The 19,109-nt window shown below is 38.2% G+C and overlaps 1 protein-coding gene across 1 annotated transcript; it reads right to left on the reverse strand.

Moving 5' to 3' along the window:
• Positions 1-6,242: 6,242 nt before the first annotated feature.
• Positions 6,243-9,958, reverse strand: LOC140113068 (homeobox protein Nkx-3.2-like). The gene is made up of 2 exons (XM_072132624.1): positions 9,639-9,958; positions 6,243-7,322 (listed from the first exon to the last, which is right to left on the reverse strand). The coding sequence occupies exons 1-2, from the start codon at positions 9,880-9,882 to the stop codon at positions 6,781-6,783; spliced, it is 786 nt and encodes a 261-aa protein (XP_071988725.1). The 5' UTR covers positions 9,883-9,958; the 3' UTR covers positions 6,243-6,780.
• Between the last annotated feature and the right edge of the window lie 9,151 nt (positions 9,959-19,109).

Here is a 19,109-nt window from a genome sequence, read left to right on the forward strand (position 1 = left end):
GATGAGATAAGCTGTGACATCATCTATTGTCAGTAGTGATGTAGTGATGGGTCAGTGTTATCTATACAGAGGAAATTGTACAGGGAGGGGGAGGAGATAAGCTGTAAAAACTTCAATTGTCAGTAGTGATGTAATGATGGGTCAGTATTATCTAAATAGCGGTCATTGTACAAGGAGAGGTGGACATAAGCTGTGACATCATCTATTGTCAGTAGTGATGTAATGATGGGTCAGTGTTATCTATATAGAGGTCATTGCACAGGGAGAGGGAGGAGATGATCTGTGACATCATCTATTGTCAGTAGTGATGTAATGATAGGTAAGTCTCATCTATATAGAGGTCATTGTACAGGGAGGAGGAGATAAGCTGTGACATCATCTATTGTCAGTAGTGATGTAATGATGGGTCAGTATTATCTAAATGGCGGTCATTGTACAGGAGGGGGAGGACATAAGCTGTGACATCATCTATTGTCAGTAGTGATGTAATGATGGGTGAGTGTTATCTATATAGAGGCCACTGTACAGGGAGGAGGAGATAAGCTGTGACATCATCTATTGTCAGTAGTGATGTAATGATGGGTCAGTGTTATCTATAAAAAGGTCATTATAAAGGGAGGAGGAGATAAGCTATGACATCATCTATTGTCAGTAGTGATGTAATGATGGGTCAGTGTTATCTATATAGAGGACATTGTACAGGAGGGGGAGGAGATAAGCTGTGACATCATCTATTGTCATTAGTGATGTAATGATGGGTCAGTGTTATCTATATAGAGGCCATTGTACAGGGAGGGGGAGGAGATAAGCTGTGACATCACTATTGTCAGTAGTGATGTAATGATGGGTCAGTGTTATCTATATAGAGGACATTGTACAGGGAGGAGGAGATAAGCTGTGGCATCATCTATTGTCAGTAATTATGTAATGATGGGTCAGTGTTATCTATATAGAGGTCATCGTACAGGGGGAGGAGATAAGCTGTGACATCATCTATTGTCAGTAGTGATGTAATGATGGGTCAGTGTTATCTATATAGACGTCATTGTACAGGGAGGGGGAGGAGATAAGCTGTGACATCTATTGTCAGTAGTGATGTAATGATGGGTCAGTGTTATCTATATAGAGGTCATTGTACAGGGAGGAGGAGGAGATAAGCTGTGACATCATCTATTGTCAGTAGTGATGTAATGATGGGTCAGTGTTATCTATATAGAGGACATTTTACAGGGAGGGGGGGATAAGCTGTGACATCATATATTGTCAGTAGTGATGTAATGATGGGTCAGTATTATCTAGATAGAGGTCATTATACAGGGAGGGGGAGGAGATAGGCTGTGACATCATCTATTGTCAGTAGTGATGTAATGATGGGTCAGTGTTATCTATATAGAGGTCATTGTACAGGGAGGGGGAGGACATAAGCTGTGACATCATCTATTGTCAGTAGTGATGTAATGATGGGTCAGTATTATCTAGATAGAGGTCATTATACAGGGAGGGGGAGGAGATAGGCTGTGACATCATGTATTGTCAGTAGTGATGTAATGATGGGTCAGTGTTATCTATATAGAGGTCATTGTACAGGGGGGGAGGAGATAAGCTGTGACATCATCTATTGTCAGTAGTGATGTAATGCTGGGTCAGTGTTATCTATATAGAGGTCACTGTCCACCTGGGGCTGCTGCTTATTATCTTCCATGAGATAGCTTTCCATTCATTCCATAGAATTTAATGCAGCACCATTTACACATGTTTCCTAATTGGAGATGCCGCAGAGATCCCCTAAATCTACTTCTACATTTTAATTGTGTATTTATTTACTGTAAATGTAGGTCTCTATATCAGTGTAATGGTTTCTAGTAGCATAAGTGGTAAAAATAGCAGAAGTATTAGAAGCAGTGGAATTATTTCTAGTAGTTTAGTAGAAATGGAAGTATTAGTAGCATAAATAGTAGTAGTAAAAGTAGCACTAGAAGTCTATGTAATGGTAGATGTAGTAGTATAGTCCTAACACAGTGTCCCTTTATGACGCCCTCCTCCTGTAGCCCCCATACTCCTTCTTTCACCGCCCTCAGCTTCCTTTCAGCACAGTCTCTTGACCTAGGACCCTCCTCTTAATTGTTTGGCCTCAGGAGGAGAGAATTGTTTCCCTCTCTGTCTGCTGATCCAATTAACAATTAGATAATTACTTCTAATAATAATTCCCTATTTGTGTTTCCACAAAATCAGAGAAGAGGTGTCAGCATCACTCCACATGGTGAAAGCCCAGAGTACATAGTCCCACAATTATCTCCAGTCTATCTCTATATATCTCTAATATCTATCTTTCTATTTATCTATCTTTTCTTTCCATTTATCTCATATCTATTTTTCTTATAACTATCTATCTCATATCTATCTATAATCTATCTCCTATATATCTATCACATATCTATCTATCTATCTATCTATCTATCTATCTCATATCTATCTATCTATCTATCTATCTCATATCTATCTATAATCTATCTCATATACATCTATCACATATCTATCTATCTATCTATCTATCTATCTATCTATCTATCTCCTATCTATCACCTATCTATCTATCTATCTCATATCTATCTATCTATGTATCTATCTCATATCTATCTCATATATATCTATAATCTATCTCATATATATCTATCACATATCTATCTATCTATCTATGTCATATCTATCTATCTCATATCTATCTATCTATCTATCTATCTATCTATCTCCTATCTATCTCATATATATCTATCACATATCTATCATTCTATCTATCTATCTATCTATCTATCTATCTATCTATCTATCTCATATATATCTATCTCATATGCATCTTTGGATGAAATTCCAATCCATGTACAGGGTTTATCCCAATTCTAAGTACAATACTGTTGTATCAAGGTCACAGGGACCACAGTTTTGGCATTCTAATTTTCGAGTGTTGTCTCATTTTTTGCATATTGTATGTAGTAGAATTCTGCCCGACAGAACCATATGTATCTAACTTCTTTTCTTTTCTTTCTTTCTTTCTTTCTTTCTTTCTTTCTTTCTTTCTTTCTTTCTTGATTGCTTTCTTTTTCATTCTTCTATCTATCTATTTATTTATTTATTTATATGTCTATTTATTGATATGTTATTTAGCTACATGTTATCTATTTATCATCAATCTTTATCATTCTATTATCTATGAATTTGTGTCAGTAAGTTACAGAAAATGAAGGCTCCTCGAAGTCGAAAACCAGTCAGTATGAGATAACCTGTCTGCATTACCTCCAGGTTTTCTAGACTCACAGACTGCACTTCAATTACATTTACATAAAAAGCTTCTGTATGTGCGAGACTGTAAGAGGATCGATTAATGTGTGTGTGTATATATATATATATATATATATATATATATATATATATATATATATATACATATATATATATTACCTGCACACTGCCTGCAAATAAGGTGTAGTTACAACTAAGAGAAAGCAGCATCATATCACATCAGGAATTTACTATCTATATAATAACAACCAAGATGTTTACTCAGGGTCCAAAGGGAGTCATGTGACCATGGAAACTTCTATAGAAATATATATAATAGTAAAAATAACAAATAAAGAAGTAACTACAATGAGAATGATAGAAAGACATAAATATATGAAACATATTAGAATATAAATATAAGAGTTCCTTAAAGACATGTACATGCAGATATGTGTATTATTATCATTATTATTTTTACTAGTATTATTATTATTAACATATTTGGAGACTTAAATTGTTTCCAGAAAACATAAGCATTTTAAACATTTCAATTTCATTTTCTTAATTACTTATGTATTCCTCAATGAATACTATTTAACATGTAACATATAACATATTAATTTTGATAATATTATTATTATCATAATAATTATTATTACACATTTTACTCAAGTATTCTTGAATTAATAATATTTCAATATAACACAATTTTCGTATTATTTTCTCTTAATTGACATATTTGCATTTAATTATAAGGGAAATTTAAAAAAAATCTTCATTATTTTATCACTTTCTTCCACTTTCTTCCACTACACTTGAGATGTGTTTTTTTTTTTTCAAGATTTACTCACAATATTACACACCAAAATGTAAAATATAATATAAATTAAAAATAGAAAATAATTTTATTAAAAATATACTGATCTGTGATGAGGATGATGATGATGATATTATTGTGATATATATTCAATGGGAAACATGCCATCTGTTTGTACACTGGGAATATTCCCATTGATGGATTAATTATCAGACAGATTCATGACACCCAGATTTTCTCATAATCTACATGGGAAAAAGGGACTGGTTTAACTCATTAAACACCATATAGGGGTTATGGATAAAACACAATATACACATCCATTATTCAAAATTTGTACCAATATAGTTGTCTTTTGCGTTTATTAAAAAATAGAAGGGTAACACAGAATGTTTTTTTTATAAATTGTGTAGCATTATCTTAAAAATATTTTTTATAAATGGTGTAAAATTATCAATATTTCAGTTTAACTGTAAAGAATCCAAATGACGAAAACTAGAGTGTGGGGACGCAGATGGGATCTTCTCGACCTGTGGCTGATTTATAGCATCCACCTGTCTGTGAGGTGTGACTATACACAGTCATTATGGGGCACATTCCTCTGTGTATTGTAGCAGGGATATGGAGGAGGCTCTTTATCAGGTTCTTCAGGTAGAGCAATTATTTACCTGTCACTGAGGGTTTTATGATCCTCGGTTTTAATAGAGATATCACATGGATGGGCTAAGAAAATCTGAATAATGCGCGTCTAATATTCCTTTCTAAGAAATTTCAAGCTGATTTCACGATTCCTGTTGTATTTATGTTTATACTTATACTTTATTTCTGCGGCAATTCATCCGATAGTCGCGATGTCTGCACACATAACAAGTGTTATCATAGCTGTAGATTATTCCACTTATTCACCAGTGTGTTTTGCGCATCTTGGATTTTGCCCTGTACACAACACTTTGTTTACTATGCACCCAATTTTCCCTGTATCCTGCACCCTGTATTTCATCTACCTTGTATGCCTTGCACCCTGCACTCTGCGCTCTATATAGCCTGCATACCCTACATACGACATTTCATGCATCCTGTATTCCCTGCACCCTGTATTTCATGCATCCTGTATGCCTTGCACCCTGCACCCTGTATTTCATGCATCCTGCATCCTATAGCCGATACTCCCTGCACGCTGCACACGGTATTTCTTGTATCCTGATTACCTGCACCCTGTATTTCCTTCACCCTGTATACCATTTACATAACTTGTATGCCCTGCACCTTATATCCCATGTATCCTAATTCCCTGTCCCCTATATGTCGTGCACCCTGAATTCCATGGATACTGCTGCCCTGCGCCTGTATGTCCGGCACCCTTTATTCCATGCATCCTTATTCCTTGTACCCTGTTTGTCATGCACCCCGTATTCCATGCATTCTGTACCCTGGAAGCCCTGCGCCCTGCACCCCGTATTCCATGCATCCTGACGTCCTGTACCCTGTATATCCTGCACAACTTATATCCTGCACACTGTATACCCTGCACACTGTATACCATGCATCCTGAACCCTGTATGTCCTGCATCCTATAGTTCATGGATTCTTTATTCCCTGTATTATGTACCCTGTATGCCCTGCATGCTGTATACCCTGCTCCCTGCACCCTATATATCCTGTCCCCTTTATTTCTTGCATCCTGATGTGCAGCACCCTGTATGCCCTGCGCACTGTATACCATGCATCCTACACCTTGTATGTCGTGCATCCTATATTGCATAGTTTCTATATTCCATGTGTACCCTGTATGCCCTGCATCCTGTATACCCTGCTCCCTGCTCCCTGTTTGCCCTGCATCCTGTATTCCCTGCTCCCTTCATCCTGTATGCACGCCAACCTGTAGGTTCTGCACCCTGTATTCCATACAACCTGAACCCTGTATGCCCCATCGCCCTGCATGTTCTGCAACCTTTATGCCCTGCACCCTGTATACCATGTACCCTGCCCATGTTACTCTGTGCCCTATATCCTATATACCCTGTACCCTGACCCCTGATGGCTCTGTACCCTACACCTTGTATGCCCTGTACCCTGCCCCCTGATTGCTCCGCACCCTGCATGCCCTCCCCCCTGTACTGACACACCAGACCCCTTCTTCATGTCCATAGTATATTTTATTTCATCATCTGCTTTCCAAAAAAGAGCATTTATTTACAGATATTCTCATATAAAAATTGCATTTGTTTGTTCAGAATTAAGACAATTCTCTCTGCTGTGAGGACCTGGTCTTCATACAATGGTCTTTGGTTAGATAGTGACCCATATCATGTATAGTAATAAATTAATTAAAAACCCCCAATAGAAGTGAAGGGGGTCCTAGTAACCATTGCAGTGAGGAGGCTACATCCATCCCAGATGTTAGCAACCATGTAGCAGGTGTATAAATGGAGCACAATGAGGTTCAGATGAAAGTGCACAGAGTAGGGACCTTCATCCCTATTAAATAGATTTGCATAGGACGTTATTAAATTAGATTGTGGGGTATGGGATCAGTAAAAATATACAAAAATAGGTGTACATGCTGTTATAGATAGCAGTAACATATATATATCAAAAAATCCCTGCCACCCCCTGAGGGGTAGACTCAAAAATGATTCCTAATGTCCAGAAATGTCATTGACGAAACATATATCACAAGTTTTCTATACATCTCCGTCTGCCAGGCTGTAGTACTTGCCTGGATTTGGGAAGCAGAGGTAAGGAATATTGCTTCCAGGGTAGATAACAGGGAAGGACATTGGTAGGACACATCTACTGAGGAATGAAGTATCTTTGTAGATGACTGGTAAGTCCCCATTGGGTTCTCCTGCTCCTGGAGCCTCTAGTTCTGCTGACATTTGTCTTTTCAGCTTGTTCCTTCTATTCTGGAACCAGATCTTGACTTGGGTCTCAGTCAATTGTAGAGAGTTGGCCAAACATGCCCTCTCAGCACTGCTCAGGTATCTCTTCATGTCAAAGGTGGACTCCAGCTGGAAGATCTGGCTCTTGGAGAAGATTGTACGAGTCTTTTTCTTGGCCAAGAGCTTGGTTTTCTTGTTGAGTTGATCAGGAGATGGAGAAGGTCCATCCTCAAAGCTGTCAGGGGTATCTATCCTGCAAGGTAAGTCTCTGAAGTTTGCAGACTGCTCTGTGCAGTAGTTAAGGCTGTGGGTGGTGGTTGTGGCCAGAAGACAACTTCTACTACCTGTGAATGAAGGAAATGGTACAGTAAGTCAAATGGTCTAATGTACCTCATCTGAACTCCATACCACATATAGATAAGAGAGCTTTCTAGACCTGGAAAGACCAGCATACACTAGTGATCAAAGGATGAAAATAATTTTTAGGATATTATAAGAATCATCAGAAATAGATCTATTTTTTAAACAAAAAATACAACGTACAAAATAAATTATTACAACCACATATTAATGTAATTCACCCCAGAACACTGATGTAAATAGAGGTTGGACATGGAAAATCAAAAGTGTCCAAAAATGTGCAAACAGTAAAATATTATTGCGACGGTATAATAATAATAATACAAATAATGAAGACAAATACAATTAATATATTATGCTAAATATTTAAAAATATAATGCATAAAAAACTAAGATTATGAATGCTAAATATTATTATAGTATCTTATATTTGTACAATATATTATTACAATCTTTGTATATTTTAGTGTCTTGTTTTAATTGTAGGTCAAATTTTATTTTGTTTTTCATATCAATGTCAATATTTACATTTTTAATATTCATTTAAAATCACTGTCTGTCACATTTTTTTGATTTCACATTACTTTTTGTTTATTGTTCTCAATATATATATATATATATATATATATATATATATATATAGTGTCACTATTTCTTCTATATATTTTTTCAACGTTGTTTTATTCTTTGCAATATATATGGTGTCACTATTTCTTCTATATAATATTTTCAATATACAAATTTTCGAGTTTACAGCAGGTTTTAGAATCTCATTATTTTTGCATATTCTTGCAAAATATAGTTGTATTTTTTACTCCTTACATCACATTTTTACAATCTATCTATCTATTATATCTACAACTAATAAACTGAAAACTGCAATTTCCTAGAATATTCATATCACAGTTTTGTTTCCGAAAAATATGTCCAGTTCCGAACTTTTACAGTAGATTTTGCTTTATATCTGTAGACTCATCATGGGATTCCTTGGGATCCTACAAGTTTATAGAAGGTGTGGGCTCTATTGTGTAGACTAGATCTGGTACTGCTTGGTCTTGTAGTGCTACAGCAGCTGTGGAGCCTTAGGTTGTATAATCCTGGATTAGAAGTGTCCTAGAAGAGACTTTCCCATATGTTGGATGTAGGGTCCCTGTGCTGTGTCCTGCTCTCACAGCTGCACAGATTCTCAGTAATACAAAGGAGGAGAAGCCGCTAATACACTCCGCTACCTCATAGTCATCTATACACACAGGTCACACATTCAGCTCTGCTACATTACACACATCCACATCTACAAATGCAGCTCAACAACTAAAACAAGAACGAAACCCCGACTATTTTATATATATATATATATATATATATATATATATATATATATGTGTGTGTGTGTGTGTGTGTAAATTTTTGACACATATACTTCAGTACCCCCACACTTCCTAAATCAATGAAGTAGCTCATATATATATATATATATATATATATATATATATATATATACACATCAAATTCAAATTTAATTAAAATATATTATAAAAGAAAAAATATATTGCACGTATACACACACATATATACTATATATATGTGTGTGTGTGTGTGTGTATATATAGATATACATATACACACTGTATATTTATAGCACATATTTATGTATATAGATATGTAAATATTAAGTAATTGGAATATACAGAATATATATTACATAAATTGTATATTTTGTATATATCTTATATGACTATTTATCATACATCTACTCTGGAAATCTCTACATGATGTCAGCCTGTAGACAGATAGATGAGATAGATAGATAAATAGATATATATGTAGGTATCTGGTTAGATAGATATAATAGAGATAGATAAATATATTTTTAGACAGATAGATATGATAGAGATGAATAGATAGATAGATAGATAGATAGATAGATAGATAGATAGCTGAATAGATGGATATGAGATATATATGATAGAGATAGATAGATAGATAGATAGCTGAATAGATGGATATGAAATAGATATGATAGAGATAGATAAATATATTTTTAGACAGATAGATATGATAGAGATAAATAGATAGATAGATAGATAGATAGATAGATACATAGCTGAATAGATGGATATGAGATATATATGATAGAGATAGATAGATAAATAAATAGATATATAGATAGGTAGCTGAATAGATAGATATGAGATACATAGATCAATAGATTGGATCGGTCTGAATAGATCTTACAGCTGTTGGCCCAAGAGCTGACTCTCTGTCACATAGTTGATAGGGTGTAGAAGTAGGGAAGGTACCTTGTGCTTGGTAGAGGGACATTCCCTTTGGTGCCTCCTCCTCATCTTCCTCTCCTCTGGGCTGGAGGAGCTCTGGGCTGGGGGTCCTCTGGATGAAGGCTCTGTGGGTCTTGCTGCTGTCTGTTCTCCTGGAGTTTAGCTTGAGGATACTGTCTATGGTGAAGCTGAAGGCCAGTGGTCTGCAGGCATCTTGGCTCTTACTCATGGTAGCTGGGGCTGTGGAGGCAGAGCTGGGGATGATCATACAGGCAGCAGCTCCCTGTGCCCCAGCACAAGCAGCATTGCTCACAGATAGGACAGGCAGTGAGTGGAGGCAGCACCCAGGCTCTGAGCTCCTATTACACAGAGGAGTGGAGGTGGAGCATGCACTGCACCCACTGCCCAGCACTGCTCACTGCACTCACAGGTTTATGTGGGGTGAACCTAGGAAGCTCTCTGTGACCAATGCAGAAGACATCATCATCTCAGGGTTTCCCATCTGCCCAGGGCTGCTCTGATAACTATAAGATGAGCAGTACAACACAGAATGGGCTGTACAGATATCTGCATGTGTGTGTAAGGTGGTCCCCTGCATGACAGTATTACATCCCTAGTAACAAGGAGGTGCTGTGTAGTTATTACTACTGTCTTATACCCCAAACACTTTGGGAATAGTGGTAGACCTGCCCATAATAGTCACAAAATATGAAATAGATACATATATGATAGATAGATAAATAGATAGATTACAGATATAAGACAGATAATATATAGATAGACAATTAATAGATAATAGATATGTGATAGATGATATATATGGGATACATCGATAGATACATATGATACATATCTGTTTTTTTTTCTTCCCCTGAGCTGTTTTTGTGAGTCTTTTTTAGGCACATCATTTGTATTTGTATTTTTGGCTCTTTGTCAAATGCAGGTTTTATTTAAAGACATTTTACTTGCAAGTTTTAAAAAAGACACAAGTTTTTGCTGCAACTCCTACAATTGCTTTTCCTAGGGATTGTAAGGACTGGAGAGGGACAATTATTTGAACCTGATTTAAAAAGGTGGAAACAGGAGAAATACAAAGATATATTAGGGGCAAACCAGGAAACTGCTACACAGCAAACTCCTGCTCACTGCTTGAAAAAGGCACAAAAATGTTTTTGCAAATACCACAATGCGCCCAAAAAGTCACTAAAATACAATAAAAAACACATCAGACTAAAATGAATCTGCCCAAAAGATAGATAATAGATAAATAGATAGATATGAGATACTGAGATAGATAGATAGATAGATAGATAGATAGATAGATAGATATGAGATAGATAGATATGAGATAGATAGATAGATAGATAGATAGATAGATAGATAGATAGATATAGATGATAGATAGATAGATAGATAGATAGATAGATAGATAGATAGATAGATAGATAGATAGATATAGATGATAGATAGATAGATAGATAGATAGATAGATAGATGGATAGATAGATAGATAGATAGATATGAGATAGATAGATATGAGATAGATAGATAGATAGATAATATATAGATATAGATGATAGATAGATAGATAGATAGATAGATAGATAGATATGGGATAGATAGACAAATAGATAGATAAATAGATAGATATATAGATATAGATGATAGATAGATAGATAGATAGATAATTGATAGATAGATAGATAGATAGATATGATATAGATAGATATGATATAGATAGATAGATAGATAGATAGATAGATAGATAGATAGATAGATAGATAAATAGATAGAGATAGACCAGTATAATATGATGTTCACACAAGGGTATTCCAGGGCAGCTTTAGTTTCATGCAAAAATCCATACATAGGGGTGTAACTAGGAGAGGCAGGGCCCCATAGCAGACTTCTGAATGGGGCCCCTCTACCCCCTGAGAAAATAAAATATACATATCTGTATATTCACACCTTTATATACTCTTACACCCATTTATGCACTAATATATTCATTTATACCCTTATACAGATCTGTCCCAGTATCTGCTGACCAAATGGGGAACGTACACATCAGGAATCAGATTGAGATGAGAGATACCCAGTCCTGTCTTTCTCCCTCTCCCCCAGCATTTCTTATCTGGGGTGCCGATTCATGCTGTGTACTGCGGAAGATGTGTGCTATTATATACATAGTATCCTGTACAATGTGCAGCACAACATGTATATAATAGTGCACATCTTCCATTCTTTAGTGTGGCAGGTTGGATCCCGGGGGCCCCCTGATACTGTGGGTCCCATAGAAGCTGCTATGGCTGCTACCGCTGTACTTACGCTCCTGTCCATACATGATAAATAATTGTAAAGTTTCCTGTATTTACAAAACAAATATCCATGGGATAAAGTAAGAGGAATTCTGCACAAACATAGAAGACTTTACAGAGGAGAAAATTTGGAAATGCTTTGGATTTATTCTTACATAACTGTGACATACCAAAACTGGGAAACTTATATCTAAAAACAATGAGGCCTCGTGCGCACGTCATTGTCACATAACAGCCAAGCTCTGACCATGGTTGGACAACAGTTATCATTACAGACAGTCCCTGACTTACAGACGACCCCTAGTTACAGACAGACCCCTCTGCCCCCTGTGACCTCTGGTTAAATCTCTGGATGTTACTATAGTCCCAGGCTGCAATAATCAGCTGTAAGGTGTCTGTAATGAAGTTTTATTGATAATCCTTGTACCCATGACAGCACAAAATTTTGAGAATTCACTGAAAAATTTTTTGTCTGGATCTAAAATTATAAAATCTACAGTTCTGACTTACATACAAATTCAACTTAAGAACAAAACTAAAGAACTTATCTTTTAACCCTGGGACTGCCTGTATTCATGCATTATAATAATTTAATGTGATGAAAACTTAGATTCCAACCTTTATATTCCATCTCCAGACAACAGTAGATGGATGACGAGATCATAGTCTTCCAAATCTGACTTACACACGAGCTCGCCCCTTCCATACTTTCTGGGGAGCCTCACGCTTTCCTGGCATCTTGGCACGTCATGGAGTTCTTGATAACCACAAACATTCTCTCATTGGGGTTTTGACATTTGGCATTGGAATATAATGTATAGAGATGTCATTCTCTGGGATGTTTTATGATGATGACATCATTGGAAGTCAATCAGTTGTATGAAGTCAGGACAGGGGAGGTATTGTACCGGGTGTAAAGTGATATTACACAATGACAGTAAACAGATATGTAAGAGAAAAGATGTAACTGGATACATCAGGTGATGATCATGTAGAAATACAGATCGGATTTTAGTTTAATATCTCGGTGATGAGTGGAAATATCACAGGTTCTCCATCAAAAAGATGTCTCTCTAACTACTTTGAATGGGACTGGTGCCGTCCACCTCAACACGCTATTCATAGATTATGACCTATGTGGGCCATAGGGGAGGTCACCAGTTTGGAACCCCACCCAATCATGGAGAAAGAGGTCACCTATTTGGAACCACATCCCATAGTCCAGAATTAAATCACCTATTTGGAACCCCATGTCATAATCCGGAAAGAGGTCTTATACCTGAAACCCCACCCCATAATCCAAAAAAGAAGTAAACCATTTGGAACCTTACCCCATAATCCAGAAAGAGGTCACCTATTTGGAACTCCACACCATCATATAGAAAGAGGTCATCTATTTGTAACCCTGCTCAATAATCCAGAAAGAGGTCACCTTTTTGAAACCCCATCCCATAATCCAGAAAGAGGTCATCTATCTAGAACCCCACCCCCATCATCCAGAAAGAGGTCAACTACTTGGAACCAAGCCTGCATACCTGGGCAAGTATCGGGGCCCAGACCTGCTGGAGGGGCCCACATGGCCCAATCTTAGTCCCCAGAAGCCAATGTTGGGGCTTTATATAAAATAATCCAAGAGGGGAATCCTTGGGGTGATAAACTAGGAAATATTTTAGGGAACAGGGGACTGTTTTAATTTCAGAATTTTTAATTCCGCCACCCAAGTACAAAGGGGCCCACTGAGGCTATGTCACCCAGGGGCCTATTGAAACCTGGAGCCGGCCCTACTTTGAACCCCACCCCATAATCTAGAAAGATAGCTCCAGTGGACTTCCAAAGATTAATCAAAAGATTTTAGGATCCTATTTTAAAGAGGGTGATTCCAATGATTTTTGGATTCTTGACACATCAGACATTCTCCTTCCCTTACTTATATCAACTCTTGGATGGTTTACTTTAATTTTGCCTCAAATTTGTTGCCTCTTAAACCAAACCCTACTCTTAACCATGTTGTTGTTCTCTAAATGACATCATATTCCCAAGATACTCTTCCAAAACTTTCTGGTGAGACCAAAAAGTGCCCAATTGTCTTAGATGTGGTCGTCCAATGAAGTTGATCTTAAAAGAGTCAAATCCATCAATGGGAATTCTTCATAACTGTTTTTGTGTAGAAGTAGGTCTGGGGTCAAACTTTTTTAATCCCTTTTTGTTCATTAGGACCTGTATGGACCTGTATGCCGTCAAAATATTCTCCATCACCCTTGCAGGTGATACTGGTTTTGACCACATCCTGGGTCTTTTTATATTTTCAGTATCCTGGAGTTATCTTTTTATTGTTACATATGGTACCGGAATGTAGATGAACAAAAGGAATGGAGCAGCACCGTGCATAAAGAGCAGCAAACCGGGTGCACGTCTTCGGTACGGTTCAGACAGGGACCATGGCATATCAGGACCAGATGATGAAGCAGCACTCAGTATAAATCAAAGAAGTGTTTTTTATTTTTTGCAATATGGTGGAATAAAAAACACTTCTTTGATTTATACCGAGTGCTGCTTCATCATCTGGTCGTGGTATCTCTAGGTTACCAGGGTTGGGTAAATATGTCCAGGCACTGGACAAAATGGCCATGATAATGGAGTGTCGAATAAGAGTCAACAGAATTTTATTGATTGGGCACCAGTGGGGTAAAAAAACAATCTATGTGTAAGAGGAAAGTGTTTTTATTTTTTCCGGATGGTTGACTCAAGTAACTTTCCAAGGTATGAAGACAAACATGGAAGCTCTTGAGTGCCAGCTCAAAAATCTGTAACAAGGACCCTGAGGAAAATTTGGATCACATTCCCGAAGCTCCAGGATTTGGGGGATTTGCTTCCTTTGAACCTTCTAAGTCCCACTTATAACCCCGGCCTACAGTTTATTATTAGAGATGTTTTCCGGGATTTAGCTCATGGATATCAGAAGAAGTCCAACATCTAGCAGCCCCACTGATAAGTTGATAGCAGAAGCCACAGCCTCATGAAGTGGCACAGTATACACAACTCCATACATCACATAGTGGCTATTTCTGGTTACTGCAGTTTAGTTTCAATTCAAAGTCACGTTCCTGACTTGATACTTTTTCATTTATATAATTCCGAGACTTATCTATCCTTGGTTCCACTACCTAACTTTTCCTGCTTATACCTACTTTGCCATATCACATACCTCCGTTAACTATCTTTAGGTCCTCGCAATCTGATACATAGAATAACTATTCAAAAGAACAATACACCAATGCAGAACTACTAATATTTCCGACTCTAAACTTGAAACATTAAGGTCTCACCCCTAGGACCATCAACAATCCAAGTTGGGTTTACTCAAGTTGAATAAAGATGCTGACAAAGTCTTTGGGATTTTTGGATATCGGTGCCTATGTATTTCATGGATAAATAATCCAGATAAAGGTCAAATGTTGATATCCGACATTCGTAAACCGAGCAGTCATGTCCTATAGAGAGAACAGATTGACAATGTATGCTGCGTAAGGTAAAGTCATGACTACATAATGAAATATTTACAAGCAGTATGTTAAGGGATGGTAAATGTCCACCCATGACCACCATTGCTTCTAAAGATCTAAACTTTTCTGCTGATTCATTACTTAAAGGAGTTATATAAGTGTAGACACTGAGGACTAGAGAGGAGGAAACCATCCAAGATTTAATAAAAGTTTTGTCAAATTTTTCAAACGATTTGGGTCCTAACCAATGTTTTCCCAATTGTTCTGAAAACTGGTAAATAACCCCCGCACCCCTCCAGCTCTGGATTTAATGACAATATTAACCCTCCATCATTTGGATTGATTTTGATTCATCTGAAGTGATTCAGAAAAAGATTCATATTCAATTTGGTGCCTGAAAAGTGCCCGATTCTCAACGAATCTACAAATCGGTGAGTAGATTTCCTCTACTTAGGAGCATATGAACACGATTCTGCTCATTAGGTTAAATGTATTTAGAAATGTTATTATAGTTCTTCCTTCTGAAATCTCTATCTGTAATTTGCAGCCCTCTCTCAGCTGATAAGTGAAGATCTACCTGTTGTGACTCACTCATCCCCCCTCCCCGTTCCTTAGACTTCTATGTAATCTGACAGAATAAGGCTTATTTCACACTACCATTCCACCCCTCCGTTACTTAAATCTGTTAAACAAGTAAAGAGGGAAGGTTTAACAGAGATGTACAGGGGTCGTCCGAGGGGAAAAAAAACCCCAATGGGTGACCAGGATGGGATGGGTTAAAGAAAATAAACATGTTCTTACCTCTATGGCCCCTACCGGCCTCCAGAGCTGCAATCTCTCCAGTCTGTGCCCCTGTTTGTTTACATGGGCTGGCCACGCCCACCAGTGTCTATTCCTAACATTGTATCATGTGGGATGGGTAGATGTGGCCGGCCGGCCGGTAGCTCAGCCATGCCTTTGTTTGTTTACAGGGGCACCGGCCGGAGAGACAGCAGCGTTAACCAGGAGGTAAGTACATGTTTTTTTTTTTAACCCGCCCCATTCCGGCCACCAATGAGTTTTTTTATACCCTTGGACAACCCCTTTAATGTATCACTTAAAAATCCCATTGACATCAATGTAAATTTTATGTCACCCGTTATCTTACGTTTAGTCAGAGATCCGTTATCCATGCTTTTCTTGGACGTAAAAAAAATGACGGAAGCTGCAGTACTTTTCTTCCACTTGGAAAAAAACCCGCATGAATAACGGATCCATGACAAAAAAATTTACATTGATCTAATACGTTAAACTTATGTTAAACCTCCATTCTTCACTTTGGGGGGAAGAAACGGTAGTATGAATTTAGCCTGAAGCTCATAGTATCAGGAAGGAAGGGAGAATGGGAGGAGCTTAGTAAGTGGGGAAAGAATCGATTTAATCGATTATTACAATGTTTCTTGTACTATTGATTTACATAAAGTTTGTTGGAGCAATGGACACAACTTATGGACAGACATACAAAGAGCTGTGCACACTCGTCCGCGAAGCCGGGGTTCTGCGCATGCGCAGAACACAGGCTAGCGGCTGTGCGATCTCGGCTGCAAAGCCGTAGCTACTGGGAATGCGCAGAACTCTTGCTTCACGGACGAGTGTGTGCCTCCCTTCTGGCTGCGCGCTGAAGATGTCTGGGTAGGAGGATCAAAGAGGCTACTGGGGCGTGGAGTATTTGGGCTGTGTAACCTCAGCTCTGGCTACTCCACGGACCAATGGAGCCTCTTTAGAAAATTAGCATATTACCCTGATTAAAGATTAGAAAAGATAGAGGGGAGTAAAGGATTAGCCTTAAAAAAGTCTATTCTTACATATGTTAGATGCACCTACCACCGGATCTACCTTAATAGGTAGATCCGTAGTGGTAGGTTTCCTTTAAGTAACCTACAAGTTTCATGGCGTTGATGTCTTATAGACCCTTCTTGGTCCTAGGGACATTGACTACTTACAGAAGACGCCAGTAAGTGAAAGCTGAAGACATTATAGTTTCTGCATAAGCTAAATCAATATAACTAGCAGCAAATATAATACACCCCCCTCCCCCTTATACCCAATGTGCATCAGGGCGACTTATCTTACTTACTCTGTCAGATTGCTCAATGTTATGATTACACAATTGGGACCAATGATCCATAAAACTGCTGCAACATATCAAATAAATATTCCAGAAAATTCATCTTCATCTTTTACATGTTATAGATATAACTATTACCATAAAGATATGGAGAAGTAAGTGGACGAGACTCGGCTCGCGTACTGTATGTATCTGTCCGTCTGTCTGTCTTATGCTTTACACACAACAAATGGCGCCGGACCCGGCAACAAATTGGATCCATAAACACAAAAGTCAACGAAAAGATTTGGGGGCTAAACTGCCGATTTTCCGTCATGAAATCGGATCCAAATTATTGGTGATTTGTTTCGGATAAACCGATGACCTATCTCAAAAAGATTTCATTCATTTTATACACATTTTTTCATTAGGATAAAACCTCTTGCACAAGATCGTGTGTAGCCCACCGCAACAGGTCAGTATGTTGTCCAGATCTCACTTGTACAGAAGGGGAGTCCTTGCATCATACCAAAATATGATGCAAGGAGTATCCGTCCCTTGGCTGGGCTTCATCAATGGCAATGTAACAGTCAGTGCCTGCTCTGCACTTCTGCTGGAATACTGGAAGTCCTTGCGTCATATTTTGCAAGGATTCCCCTTCTCACATGGTGTGCAGTTCGTGGGATTGGCCATGGCTACACATGATCATGTGCAGGAAGTCTAAGAGTTACTGATAGGGTTAGGGTTAGAGTTAGGGTTAACTGTAACACTAAACCTTCCCCTAATACTAACCCTAAGTATCTTTTGGCATCACAGCCGTTTATCTTGCTCCTGCACAGGAAGCGGGAAGGGACCCTGGAGCTTGAGCGGGGGCGGGAGGAGCAGGGAGCCGAGATCCTCCAGCCTCAGCCTGGAGCCTGAAGGGGGAGACGGGAGTGGAGCAGGGTTGAGACGAGAGCAAAGGGGGAGCTAGGAGCTGGGAGCGGAGGTATGCGGGGGGCGGGAGTTCGATGCAGACCGTCAGGGGGGGGGCGGAAGCTCGGTGCCGGTGGTGTTGGGGAGCACGGTGCCGCCCCCTTGTTGAGCAGGAGGCGCGCCGCCTGAGGCAAGTTGCTCAACTCGCCTCATGGCAGGTGCGCCCCTGCTTATGACAAGCCAACATTTTTAAAATCCAATTGTCACAGAGACCCAAAAAAATCTGGCTGGAGTTACAATTATAAAATATACAGTTCCGACTTACATACAAACTCAACTTAAGAACAAACCTACAGAATCTTGTATGTAACCTAGGGACTGTCTGTACTACTGCCCCCACAGTGGTTGTTGTCCCCCTGTAAATGGGGCTCTTATAGATTCCCCAGTTACAGAGAAAATAATAAAAAAAAAAAATAAAACTGTCCCCAGGGTTTTTTTTATAACCTACTGGGGGACAAGATATATTAAGCAAAAACACACACACATCTAATATATCTAAATAAATATATAAAAATACATATTAATATTTTCCAAAAATCTGTAAAAAAAATTCCCTGCCACACTTTTCCACAACGTCTGAGTCGCCTGAGTCATTTTGATCTCATTTGCAAAT

The sequence above is a fragment of the Engystomops pustulosus genome, chromosome 1, assembly GCF_040894005.1.
Source record: "Engystomops pustulosus chromosome 1, aEngPut4.maternal, whole genome shotgun sequence".
Taxonomy (NCBI): Eukaryota; Metazoa; Chordata; class Amphibia; order Anura; family Leptodactylidae; genus Engystomops; species Engystomops pustulosus.

Coding starts and splice junctions, on each gene's coding strand:
- LOC140113068 (XM_072132624.1), bottom strand. CDS start 9,882: ATGATCATCCCCAGCTCTGCCTCCACAGCCCCAGCTACCATGAGTAAG. Junction 7,323..9,638: donor GTCCCTCTACCAAGCACAAG/GTACCTTCCCTA, acceptor CTTCATTCACAG/GTAGTAGAAGTTGTCTTCTG.